At 42.6% G+C, this 13761-nt stretch overlaps 2 protein-coding genes across 2 annotated transcripts; both read right to left on the bottom strand.

The window, feature by feature from the left end:
* Positions 1 to 1344: 1344 nt before the first annotated feature.
* Positions 1345 to 6881, bottom strand: LOC129808477 (uncharacterized). The gene is made up of 2 exons (XM_055858257.1): positions 1994 to 6881; positions 1345 to 1949 (listed from the first exon to the last, which is right to left on the bottom strand). The coding sequence occupies exons 1-2, from the start codon at positions 6879 to 6881 to the stop codon at positions 1345 to 1347; spliced, it is 5493 nt and encodes a 1830-aa protein (XP_055714232.1).
* A 358-nt stretch (positions 6882 to 7239) lies between these two features.
* LOC129808476 (uncharacterized protein K02A2.6-like) lies at positions 7240 to 10335 on the bottom strand. Its single transcript, XM_055858256.1, has one exon. The coding sequence runs from the start codon at positions 10333 to 10335 to the stop codon at positions 7240 to 7242; it is 3096 nt and encodes a 1031-aa protein (XP_055714231.1).
* Between the last annotated feature and the right edge of the window lie 3426 nt (positions 10336 to 13761).

The following is a 13761-nucleotide window of genomic DNA, read 5'->3' as shown; positions in this document are numbered from 1 at the left end:
TCTGTGTTTGACCCTAATTAACTGATAAAAGTAATTTGAAAATATTAACTAATCCTAGTGGTCCTTAAAGGACGAGTCTCCTTGTCCTATTAATTAAGGATATAAAAAATGCAATGAGACTGATCTTGTCCTTTAAGTCCTCGTAATTGAGCTGATTTCCTAGCCCTTTCTAGGAGACTGCAATTGATCAGCAATTAGTATGAGTTTGACTATTTTAAATATGAATACTATTTTTAGAGTCTGAAGGACTTACAAATAATAATCTCCTTCACGGGATATTGAATTAGTACCTTAAAATTATAATTTAAATAGGTTGATATTCATGTTCATCCTGAACAAGACGAAGCCAAAAAGGTAAAATTTGGGTTGCTATGTTAGTTAGAACCGGAGATGGAGGCCAGTCAATGTTCGAACTTTGACCCCTTATAGCTCGGGTCAGGGGTTATGGATCGACTTAAGGTTTTTTTTGTTTAATAGGTATAATCAACGGCTACAACATACTAAAATTTCAGCCCGACGCACAATGGAATTTTTGAGTTATTTAACTTATAAGATTTAAAAATTTTCTTTTTAATAATAGCGCCCCTAGCGGTGGTTTTATGAACTTGGAATGTTAGAAGGGGAAGTGGCATTTCACGAGAGCTTTCCAAAAAGCCCTAACTTTTTAAATTATGACAATTAGAACCGGAGTTATGGCTATTTTAAGAAATTTTTCTTGGACCCTTATAGCTCGGGTCAGGGAGGTCGGGGGACCTTAAGTTTGGTATTGATGGAAAGCCCTAAGGCCCAGCTATAACATACTAAAATTTGAGTCCGCTGAATGCCATAGGGGCGGAGCTATTGAGAAAACAATAAAAGGGGGTGTGGGTAAAATTACCTGGTGCAAATAAACCGAGGAGTTGGAGATCCTGTGCCTTCCCTAGAATGCCCTGCCCAGTCAGTAATATGTTACCTGGTGCAAATAAACAGAGGGATTATAGATCCTGTGCCTTCCCTAGAATGCCCTGCCCAGTCAGTAATATTTTACCTGTCCGGGAGATGAAGAAAATGAGGTTATTCGGGGAGAAGGGCCAGAAAAAATTTCCCAGGACTGCACCAGCCGAAGAATCTTCACTAGACAAGTAGACACTTCACTCGCGTCACCAGACAATCCCACACTTTAATTAAAAAACACTTTATTTGAGATTTTATGGGATTTTTTATTTTTTCGCACTTAACGTGTTTGGCGGAAATCGGAGAGAGTTTTTTACAAAAAGTTGAGGGAGGGAGAAAGAAGGAGAGAAACTCAACAGCAGCGCCCCCTTCTTCTCAGCGCGCAACTCCTTGCGCTCAAATGTAAACGTTTCAAATGCTTTCATTTGAATTTTGAACATAAGCTCCCCTGGCTGAACCATTGGAACCAGATAGTTCAGAAGCATCCTCAGTGAATAAACGGGCTAACTTATTCACTGATCGTCTATAAAGTCCCTTGGGAGTTCTGATAGTCACGACCCTTACTCGTCCATCAATGCCCGGGTGGAGATCTTCCACAATTCCTAAAATCCATTTCTCTCCGAAAGACGTAGAGTCCAGAGTCAGCACTACTTGGCCTATTTGTAGGTTTTTCTGCGGCACCTTCCACTTCGACCGTTGCTGTAGAGTGTTGAGGTAATCGCGTCTCCAGCGATTGGCGAAGTGCTGGAAGCGTTGCTGACACAAACGCCAACGAGTGAGCTGATTGTCATTGAGCTCGGTGAGATCAGGATCAGGAGGTGAAGTGATGTTGGATCCCACAAGGAAATGTCCAGGCGTGAGGATTTCCTGTTCATTCGGGTTGTCCGAGGCCAGGCCGATGGGGCGACTGTTCAACACGGCCTCCACTTGAGTAAGGACAGTGGTGAGCTCCTCAAAGGTGAGAGCAGTTGTTCCGACAGTGCGCTTAAGATGGTACTTGATGGAGCGCACTCCAGCTTCCCACAATCCGCCTTGGTGGGGAGCCAAAGGAGGGTTGAACCTCCATTCGATTTGATGGTGTTGATTGTGAGAAGCCAATTCCTCTTGGAACGCTGCGGTGAACCCATGAGATCCTTGAGTTCGCGGCTGGCACCCACGAAGTTACGTCCACAATCAGAATGAATGACCTTCGGGGTTCCTCGACGGGCTGCGAAGCGCTTGAGAGCAGCCATAAAAGCTTCTGTAGAGAGAGCACTGACCACTTCAATATGTATGGCGCGAGTGGTCATGCAAATGAAGATGGCCAGATAAGCATTTCTCTTTGCAGCATTTCGATTTTGAAAAGTGCGGATTGGAATTGGTCCCGCATAGTCGATACCAGTGAAGCAGAATGGCCTTTGGAATGTCACCCGAGACGCTGGAAGACTTCCCATGAGTTGAGATTCAGGTCGCGGACGAGCTCGTGTACAGATAACACAGCTTCTGTACACTCGTTTCACCAGAGAACGTCCAGCGATAGGCCAAAATTTCTGCCGAAGGTTGGCAAGAAGAGTCAGTGGGCCAGCGTGCAGCAGTTTTCGGTGTTCGTGAATGGCTATGAGTTCTGCCAATCTTCCTCTGGGCAACAGAACAGGATGTTTCACGTCGAAACACTCTTGGGAATTCTGTAAGCGTCCGCCTACTCGGATAAGTCCGCTGTCATCGATGAACGGAAACAAAATGGAGACATGTTTCCACTTGGAGGATGATCCAACAGGTCCTTTACGAATGGCATCCGCCAGTCCATCAGAGGCAGAAGACTGTTCGAGACGGATTAAGTGCTTCAATGCGTTATCCAACTCAGATGAAGAAATTGGCCCCCGTTCCACCGGAACTCTTTTGCCGCAAGCCTTACGGAATCTGCAGACGTAGGCCACGATCCTCTGACACTTCAATAACGATGAGTGAACATGAACCAAATCTTCTAAGTAACTTCGGGCGTTCATGTTTTTCGTGACTTGAGAAGTCAGAACAGCGTTCGAGTAGATGAATTGGGGCGGACAATCCTTGGAATCTGCAGTGAGCCATGATGGCCCATTCCACCACAGTTGCGATTCTGATATCTGAAGAGTGGTGGCTCCCCTGGTGATCAAATCCGCAGAATTTTCCGCTGTCCTAACGTGCCTCCATTGGTTAGAAGACGACAAGCGTAGGATTTTGTTCACTCTATGGGAGACGAAAGGTTTGAACTCTAATGCACGGTTGTAGAGCCAGGAAAGAACGACCGTACTGTCAGTCCATAAGTATACTGCTGTAATGCCCAGAATGTCTTTGATTTTGTCCACAAGTTCCGCTAGCAAGAGTGCTCCGCAGAGTTCCAAACGCGGTATGGTTTGGCTTTTGTCCTCCCCTGGTGCCACTCTCGACTTTGTTGTGAGTAGGTGGGAAGTCGTTTCACCATCATTTTTTGTGATGAGATACACAGCAGAACCAAAGGCACGAAGACTAGCATCGCAAAAACCGTGGATTTGGACTTCCTTTGCATGAGCGATTCCGGAAGCCCATCTGGGAACTCGAATTGATTCGGTATTGTCCAATGAATGGAGGAAGCGATCCCAACTAGCTTGAAATTCTGGTGGAACTTCGACATCCCATCCGCCTTTCAACTGATGAAGTCCTTGAAGATGGAGCTTTGCGTTGATAACGACAGGCGCGATTAGTCCCAAGGGATCGAAAATTTTAGCGATGAATGAGGCTACTTGACGTTTGGTATTTACCTCATCCTCTTGAGAGACTGTGAAGAAGAATACATCATCCTTGGTGTTCCACTTGATTCCCAAAGTCTTGGTGGAAGTAGTCGCTACATCGACGCCTTGCTGAGTTGGGCGGCAATTATCCGGGAGCACTCCTGGGTAATTTGAATTCCACTTTCCCAAAGTGAAACCACCACTTGCAAGAACTTCTATCAGTTGGGTACAAGTAGCCTTGGCTTGATCACAAGTCTCCACCGAAATGATGCCATCATCGACATAAAAGGAGTTGAGTAGAGCTTGGGATGCCAATGGATGAGTCTGCTTATGCTCTTCTCCCAGCATAGTGATTGCCTTTGTGGCAAGGAATGGAGAACTTGCCACGCCGAAACAGACCCGCGTCATCCGATAATCCGTGATAGGATCCTCTGGAGTTTTTCGCCACAGAAGTCTCTGGAAGTCAGAGTGAGGATGATGTAGTATCAGCTGAGGGTACATCTTGGAAATATCTGTGGTGATGGCATACGGATGACGACAGAATCGAATTAAGATTGTGTACAGGTCAGGCTGTACAACTGGACCCACCATGAGAGTATCGTTGAGGCTAAGTCCAGTACTTGTCTTTTCACTTGCGTTGTACACGACTCTCAACTGAGTTGTGGCTGAATCTTTCAACACTCCATGTTGAGCCATGTAGTACGAGTAGTCCTGGACAGCGTCTGGAGGGACTGTCTCGAGCCATTTACGCTGAATGTAGTCGTCCATGACACTAGTGTAAAGACGGTGAAATTCTGGATTGGAATGGAATTTCCGCTCCAAAGACATGTATTGGCGGAGTGCCTTCGACCTGGAGTCCCCCAAATCCTGAGAATTGGACCTGAAGGGTAATTTCACAACAAAACGTCCATCTGAAGACCTGGAATGGGTTATTTCGAAGTGTTTTTCTGCTGCTTCTTGTTCAAGAGATGCGGTAGGTTCCTCAGGAACCTCTTCAAGCTCCCAGAATTGACGCAATGTTTTGTTGAGGGAAGCCAAAGTTGAGATATTGCATACAGCAGAATTCTCCTCCTGCTGGGTGGTCCATTGTCCAACAACCACGAATCCAAATGAAGTTTCCTTCAAGAGTGGCTGTCCTTCACCCAAACGAAGTGTGTTGTCCTTCACCATTTCCCAATAATGAGTTCCGCCAATCAGGATATCGATTGGACGGCTTTCAAACCACTGAGGGTCTGCTAGCATGGTGCCTGGTGGAATATTCACTTCTTCAGGATTGACATTCCAGCTGGGAAGATTTCGAGTGACTCGAGGTACTACTAAGCACGCCAAATTGAAATTCTCAGAAGACGTTGTGGAGAATAAAATGACATCGGTTTGGTGGCGAATATTTGATTGGACACCACCAACACCAGTGAGTGAAACACTGACTGGATGTTTCTTAAGCCTCAGGGAATCTGAGAGGGCAGTGGAAATGAGACATGTTTGGGATCCACTGTCCAGAACTGCGCGGCATTTAATCCGCTTGCCATCAGCGTCCAACACCTCAACAATGGCGGTTGCCAGGAAGACCATGGAATTTGTCGGCGATGTGCGACAAGGAAAAGTCGACAGAACAACCCGATTTGACGAAGACCCAGGAGTGGGGTGATGTTGAACGACTTGGCCAGTTGATATAGTCGGAGATGTCGGATTGTCAGCTGTGGATGGAGCTGGAGGGGCAGCAGGAACACTGGAGGCTGGAGTAGCCGAACCGGAAGCAGCTGCGATAAAGCGTTCGTGAAGTAGAACGTTGTGCTTTGCATCACACAAGCGACATCGACGATAATTGCAATTGTTGGTAAAATGCTTTGAAACTAAACAGTTTCGGCAGAGGTTAGATTTCCTCACGAAAGAATATCTCTCATCCGAAGATTGCGACAAAAACTTGGGGCACTCATAGAAAGGGTGCGAGCCCGAAGAGCAACACTTGCAAGAATTCTCACTTGCAGCGACGAGAGATGCGGTAGAGTTCTTGTGGGAATGTGTGGAAGTTTTGGAGGAATTTACGCGTGATGTAGAACCACCGCTGGTAATATTCTTGGCCGTTGGGGAATAGGAATCCAATTCATCGCAGCGATTGTACAGAAATTGCACAAACTCGTTCCAGGTTGGTACTTTATCACCGCATTCACAAGCCCACAGTGTCTTAGATTCATGGTCAAGCTTTCCCAGCACAACATGGATGAGCCAGGGATCACGGGAACTCTCCTTCATGGTATCAAGTGCCTGAATAACTCCCACAACATCGTTGACAAGCTTCCGCACATTTGAATTAGTGGCGGTTGAGACGGGAGATACACTGTGAAAATTTTTCACATACTCCATTATAATATTCTTTCTCTTATTGAAACGTGTGTTCAATAAATCCCAAGCAGCCTCAAAATTGTCCTCTGTGACTTCTAAATTTTCTAAGACACTTGCTGCCTCCCCTGTGAGAGCTCCTTTCAGGTAGTGTAACTTCTGTACCTTTGAGAGCGAGGACTCGTTGATAACAGTGCTCACAAATCGATCCCTGAAGGAAATCCATTTTGAAAATTGTCCCGAGAACTTGGGAATGTCAAGAGGAGGAAGCCTAGAATTGGATTTGCTGTTGCTTAACTTTTCCAGCAATTGAATTTGACGGTCAGTGGTAGCCTTGAAAATTTCAGCAAAATCAGGACCGGGAGTAAAACTCTGTGTAGAAGCCTGAGAATGCTCCTTGAGATTGGCTCGCAACTCCGTCAATTGCTGATGATATCTCTTTTCCTGCTTGAGGAGATCCTCACGGTGCTTCTTTTCCATTTGCCCCATGAGTTCAAGCATCCACTCCTTGATGTGTTTTCCTTCATCACCTTGTGGCTTGTCAGCCGCGCCACTGAAGCCTCCAGCTTCCTCGACATCAACGTGGTGTGATGTCTTAGAACGTTCGATGAGAGTCCAAATCTTCACCTCAAGCTCCTTACAGCGCTTGAGGAAATTATCTAGAAACTCTGTCTCTCGCTGCTTTCGAGACTCCGCGGATTGACTTTCAATGATTGTTTCCTGCACCTCCTCAAATTTCGTTCTTGCTGCCTTGAGGCTTTGGAGGTAGGAATTCAGGAGAACTTCATCCAATTGAGCAGTTTCTGAGACCGATTTCAAAGCTGTTTCCACCTCAAATACATCATCCATAACTGTCTTCCGGATGTCGGCTAATTTGGACATGGCTGATGATCGAGTACTCCAGAGAGATCAATTGAGGTCTTGTAGAGATAAGAATATTCGTGGACGATTTCCAGTGCGGTTCCCACGGCGACGAGGACCAAAAAAATGTGGGTAAAATTACCTGGTGCAAATAAACAGAGGAATTAGAGATCCTGTGCCTTCCCTAGTGTGGTACTCACGCCACAAGGTGATATCCTCTTTGCCGCGAAAATGATTAATAATAAACGTAATAAACCAATATTATCTTGTAACTCTTTATTCCTTTGCTCTCGTTCTGTCACATTAATAAACTCTTTAAATGTTAAATCATATATATAAACCTGTCAAGGTACCACATCCTCTTCCTTTTTTTCAATATTTAACTCCTTACGAAATCTTTGAATTTCTCTGGCTCACGAACAGTACGTTTGTTTCGTGTTTGAGTAATCATCCGATCTGTTGCTTCGATGTTGTCCTCCGTCTCCTGATCATCATCCTGCTCGCAAAGCATGTCGTCCTTGTACTGAGTTATCTCCTGATCTCGCATGTCCTGTTGTCCTTCATCAGCTTCCTTCCCACTTTGAGCATCCTCAGGTTCATACACTTTCTTCAAATGCGCAGAATTTCTACAGTAGATCTTTCTGGATTTTATGTCCATCACCGTAACACTCGCTCCTGCTTTCCCAGTAACAATAAATCGGTTACGTCCAAATGTGGTGGTAAGCTTATTTCCTGGTAGTACATTTTTCATTAAAACCACGTCTCCAATAATGATGTCTGATTCTTTGGCGCCCCTTTTCTTGTCTTCCTTGTCTTTCCCTTTTTCTTTCAACATTTTGTCTCTGTCACGGTACTCAGTTGTTAGTGGTGGTTGTGTCTCAATGTCTTGCAAAGATGGAATTTTGCCTCTGATTGCCCGTCCAAGACAAAGTTCAGTCGGTGTCCTTCCCGTTGTGGAGTGAGGTGTTGTATAGTACATGGCCATATACTCTAACAAATCCTTCTTCCAGTCTCGGTTGAGTCCGTTGCTGATTCTCAGTCTTTTCAATAGCGACCTATTCTGGCGCTTAACTTCCCCGTTTTGCTGTGGCCAATAAGGAGTGGTTTTATTGAGAGTTATTCCACGTTCCTTGCAGAAATAATCAAACTCCTCACTGACAAATTGTCTACCATTGTCGACAGTAAACGTTCGCGGATAGCCCAGCCGTGTGAATATCTTATCCAAACGATTCACTGTTTCTTTAGCAGTTATTTTGCTCATAATTTCTACCTCCTTATAGCGACTAAAGTAGTCCACAACAACTAGAAGGTATTCCCCTGAAGGGAGTGGCCCCAAGAAATCAAGGGCTATATCGATCCACGGCCCTGATGGTAATTCACGTCTTACCATGGGTTCTGGTCTGTTGGGAGTTGTAACCAAGCTGCACCCTTCACAAACTTTTACAAATTTAGTGACATCGTTATCAAGTCCTGGCCACCACACTCGATCCCTTAACCGTCTCTTCTTTGCTGACTCGCCAGGATGGCCTTCATGGGCCAGATTCAACATCCGAGAACGAATCTTTCCAGGAACCACCAACTTATTTCCCCTAATGAGAATATTCCCTGTCACGGTTAGTTCATCCCTAAATGGTTGGTATGCTTTGACTTCCTCTGTCCATCTACCTGTCATTACAGATTCACGCAATTTCCCAAATTCCGGGTCCAAAGCTGAAGCTTCTTCGATTTCCGTCACATCAACAGCTGCAGACTCCACGATTGATCTGACCATGTTGTCATCCTCCACGTCAAATGTCTCCTGAATCTTACTAGTGGCCAATCGTGACAAAGAATCAGCCACATTAAGTGATCCTTTCTTGTATATGACTCTAAATCGGAAAGACTGAAGTCGGAGGACCCACCTTTCAATTCTAGCGCATGGGCGTGACTGTGGTTTAAAAATTATTTCCAAAGGTTTATGATCTGTTTCCAACTCGAATTCGCGTCCAATGAGATAAATAGAAAACTTTTCCACAGCCCACACCAATGCCAATGCCTCCCTTTCTGTTTGACAATACCTCTGTTCCGTTTTAGACAGACTCTTGCTGGCATAAGCAATGACCTGTGGTGTGGTGTTATCTCCATCAAACTGGACTAATACAGCCCCAATTCCGACAGGTGAGGCGTCAGCAATAACTCGTGTACGTCTTCCGTTATCAAAATAACTCAAAGTCTCAGGGGTTGATATCATGTCTTTCAAAGTCTCGAATGCTTTACGATGTTTTTCTTCCCATAGGAAATCTACACCCTGATGAATCAGTTGTCGAAGTGGATCTGTCACTGTTGCACAATCTTTTATAAAGCGACCCACATAGTTCACCAACCCCAGAAAACTTCTCAATTCCTCTCTTGTTTGGGGTTCCCTGAACGACTTGATCGATGAAATCTTGTCTTCTGCTGGTTTTATGCCCTTTCCTGAAATTCGGTGCCCCAAAAATACTATCTCCGGAACCTTGAAGATACATTTTTCTTGATTAAGTAATACATCACGCTTCCGCAATGTATCCAACACTTGCCGTAGGACATGATCATGCTCTTCCTCATTCTTGCCGAAAACGACTACATCATCAATATAGTTCAGTGTATTTGAACATTTGGCAAGCATCTGCTCCATGATTGTTTGGAACATTTCAGGTGCACAGGAAATGCCAAACATTAGTCTTTTGTAACGAAATACTCCCTTGTGCGTGATAAATGTAGTGATATATCGGCACTTCTCATCCAACTCAACTTGATGATACGCATTTCTTATATCGATGCGTGAAAAGACTCTGGCTGCAGTCAAATGGGGCAGAAAATCGTCAAAACTTGGAATCATATAATGCTCCCTCTTGATGGCCTTATTAGCCAATCTCATGTCTATGCATAGACGAATGTCATCAACTCCTTTGGGTACGACAACAACAGGTGATACCCACAAACTGTGACCTACAGCTTCTTCAATAATGTCCAACCTCAAAAGTTCGTTTAATTTCTCTTCTACCTTACGTTGCAAAGCAATGGGTGGACGTCGTGGATGTTGGCTGACAGGTGGCACAGACTCATCAATGGGTATAACTAGTTTTACACCTTTAATTCTTGGAAAAGGTGTTATTACCCTTTCCGCTGACGTTGAGTTTATCTGTGACTTGCGTGTGCTAGGTAGCTCAACAATCAACACTCCCAAAATCGTTGCAGTGATCTTCCCCAACAATGGTTGTGATCCATTTTTAACCACAAAGAACTTTGCGGACGTCTTATAATCTTTTCCATTATCTTCAATCATCACAACAGCTTCAAACTGACCAACAATCTGTAAATATGAGTTTTGCCCATACGCCTTGAGCTTTTCTTTGCACTCTGTGGTTGAATTTATCACTTCCAATCCACTCTTCTTCATGTACAGCCATGTCTTTTCGTCAATAACATTGTGTGTAGAACCTGAATCAATAAGCATTTCTACGAGAACTCCACCAATCTTACACCATACATATTCATCGCCATCACCTATATTAAAAATGAAGGCGTCTTCTCCATCTTTCTTCGCTACTTTTGAGTCCTCATCTTCTATTACTCTGACGCGTCTTTTCTTAAGCTGTCTACACATTATGAGCATTTTTTAAAAAAATTCTTTAAAAATTTTTTTAAAAAAATTTTTTAAAAAAACTGTTTTTTAAAGAATTTTTTTTAAAAAAAATGCCTCCACACTAGACTTAATTTTTGTAAAAAATTTCTGACAGATTACTATCAGCATTTCGCTTGGGATTATTTTTCATGAAAATTTGTCATTTGAGTGGTGGAAAAAGTGTGAAAAGTGTTTGTTGGAATTCCCTGGGATAGTTGTTAGTGAATGTTCGTGGAAAATTTTCCAAAATTGCGAAAGTGCAGTGTTTTTCTACAGAAGTTGTTCCCAGTGGAATCAATATTCCGGAGTGTGTGAACATAACCTCAAACTGTTGTTTTTCCCTAATAATTTTGTGTGACTATCGCAGTTATTTATGTACAGAAATTGTTTTTCTTTGCGATAATCTGAAAACCAAGACATGCTCATCAGAAGAACCGCATAAATTACTCGGAAGGACAAATTTGTTACCAGGAACAATGGGTAGAGTGGAGAAGAAGGTGTGCAGCTCAAAAGATCCTAGATTTCATTGATCAGCAGCTCTTTCTGGAAAAGCTTCAGGACTTCAGGAAAACTTATGGATACGTTTGGATGAACAGGAGTATTTGTAACCAAGAACATTGACGTAAGTACTATGAATATGCTAAAAAAAACTCGCTGATTTTATTGCAAAGCTATTCCTGCAAAAAATTCAGGACTACAATTGGAAGAGCATGATAGTGGATGAGGGGAAGTACTTTGAGGAATAATTAGAAAGTGCTTCACCAAAATTCCTGCAAAAATTGATCCAGTGCAACTCTACAAATTTGATTCCGGATACTGGATGACACTGATTTGATTCCGGACACTAGTGATAATTATGATAAATTTTATGAAAAATAAATTCTCATATCTTGGTTTCCAATCCGAAATCTTTTATTGGTTATCCGGTGTACATTAAAGCCTTCTCCCTCTATCCACTACTGTCCAAGCAGGAGTCCCATGGAGGAAGCAAAAGTTTGTAGCCATCTCATCCTTGTGCTTCCGGATGGGAACATTTCCATCGTGGTTGAAAAGGAGGAATGATGGGAGGTGGTTCTGGGGCTTCAAGTGATGGGCTGTGGTAACTACGGATGACTCTTGTATGTACTAGGATCTCCTCAGTGGCTCTGAATAGGTCTATTGTCTTGATTGATTTACCAGGTTCATGTTCCAAAATTCTTCAATTTCCTTCTTTCCATTCATGTTTTAATTTGGTGCACGAGGTCACTGTACCATAAAAATCTTCAAGAATACACAGACATCACAACTTTCGGCAACGTCAAAAGAAAAATCAGCGAAAATGTTCCTCCAAAGCTGGCTTTGATTCCACTGGGAACAACTTCTGTAGAAAAACACTGCACTTTCGCAATTTTGGAAAATTTTCCACGAACATTCACTAACAACTATCCCAGGGAATTCCAACAAATACTTTTCACACTTTTTCCACCACTCAAATGACAAATTTTCATGAAAAATGTCTCGAGTTGCTGTGATTTTTTAAAAAATTCTTTTAAAAAACTGTTTTGTAAAAAATTGTCCCAGTGTGTAGAGGCATTTTTTTAAAAGAATTTTTTTAAAGAAAAAACCTTGATTTTTTTAAAAAATGGGTCGTTTTTTTACAAAATCGCCTACACACTATACAAATTTCTGTAAAAAATCCAGTTTTTTTAAAAAAAATTTCACTAGTCTGGAGGCGATTTTTTTAAAGAACTTTTTTTAATGTCATTTTTTACAGAATTTTTTGATAATGTGTAGACAGCTTTAGAGTCTTCTACTGTGCTCTTAATAGGATCTTCATTTTTCCTTTTTAAGATTTCTCTGCTCCTACATTCCTTTGAAAAATGATTCATCTTATGTCATTTGTGGCATTCTTTGCCAAAAGCCGGACAGTCTTGTCTCTTGGAAATATCATGGTATAAACCACATCGAATACATCTTTGAAAAACGCCCTGTTTCGCATCTTTCCCATCAATTTTGTTCTTTGAACCCCATTAGATCTTATTCACGTTATTACCGTTATTTCCGGGACCTTCAGTACTTAATACCATTTGCTTTGCTTGGTTTTTTACGGATTGGTAAGATTTCACCATTTTAATCAAAGTATCAAGAGATAACTTCGGTCTGGCCAAAAGTTTCTCTTTTAATTCGTTTGGAGCTGCGAGCATCATTTTGTCAATGATACCAGCTGCACGGCTTTTAGCATCACTACTCCCAAAATTGCACTTTGCTGCCTGCTCTTGTATTCTCATCAGAAATTTAACTAGTGACTCATCTTGACCCAATTTCATTGACCAGAAAACGTTACGTTCAAATGCATCGTGTCTCTTAGGAGCAAAGTATTCGTCAAGCTTCTCGATTGCTACCGCATATGGATCAATATCACCGTCATCATCTTCTTCTACTCGTGCCCCAGGAAGACTATGGAATATCCGTTGGAGCTCAAAGCCTCCCAGAGCCATCAACTGATTTCTTAGCTTTGTTTTATCAGTTTCACCCGAAGCAAGTGCTACATATTGGAACCCCTGTTTCCACTCTAAACATTTATCTCTGGCTTCATCTGGTGGCAGTAAAGCACACTTAAAAGGCGGCAAGTTATACTTGTCCATCTCCAAATTTTAATGGATTCTTTTTTTTTCTCTTCGTCGAACTGATGACTTGCTTTCTTCTAGAAATAAATCACTTTTCAATATTTATTTTCATTTTCTTTTTTTCCTTGATAATTACCTTTTTGATTGGACACTTTCTTCTGAAGCTGTCCTCTCTCTGACTCTCTCTGACGGAGCAGTCCCAAAATCGTCCCTGCAAGAACGATATCGTATTTTATTTTACATGGAAAGTTGGCTTTCGACCTCTTCTCCTCACCGGTGTGAATTTTTTTCACTGACCTTCAAGTTCTGCTGACTCTGAAGGCGTTGCCTTTAATCCTTCTATTCCCAGATTTTGGACAACTTTAACCAACTCCCGATCTAACTGATCAGCTTCCCTCACGTCTTTCCTTCTTGGACAAGTACGTGCAGGGCTGTCTCTCCGGACAATTAAATATTCTCTCTATTTTATTCTGTCTTGGGCTCTTTATGGTTCCCGGACCTCCTTCAGTCTCCCTATTTTGTAAACAGAGATTGAAAAGGCAGCCTCTTTAGACATTAATTACAATAGCCGTGCTTAAAATCTCCGTTTTGTTCTTTGTGCGACAATTTTCACGATATATTTACTATCATTTGAGGAAAATAGTTATTTAAA

The sequence above is a fragment of the Phlebotomus papatasi genome, chromosome 4, assembly GCF_024763615.1.
Source record: "Phlebotomus papatasi isolate M1 chromosome 4, Ppap_2.1, whole genome shotgun sequence".
NCBI lineage: Eukaryota > Metazoa > Arthropoda > Insecta > Diptera > Psychodidae > Phlebotomus > Phlebotomus papatasi.
The sequence above is the reverse complement of the archived record's forward strand: the minus strand, read 5'-3'. Positions and strand labels throughout refer to the sequence as shown.

Excerpts from the sequence above, each read along its gene's own strand:
- LOC129808477 (XM_055858257.1), bottom strand. The coding sequence starts at position 6,881 with ATGTCCAAATTAGCCGACATCCGGAAGACAGTTATGGATGATGTATTT. Across the intron at positions 1,950-1,993 it reads CACCATCAAATCGAATGGAG|CTGGAGTGCGCTCCATCAAG; the intron begins GTTCAACCCTCC and ends GATTGTGGGAAG.
- LOC129808476 (XM_055858256.1), bottom strand. The coding sequence starts at position 10,335 with ATGCTTATTGATTCAGGTTCTACACACAATGTTATTGACGAAAAGACA.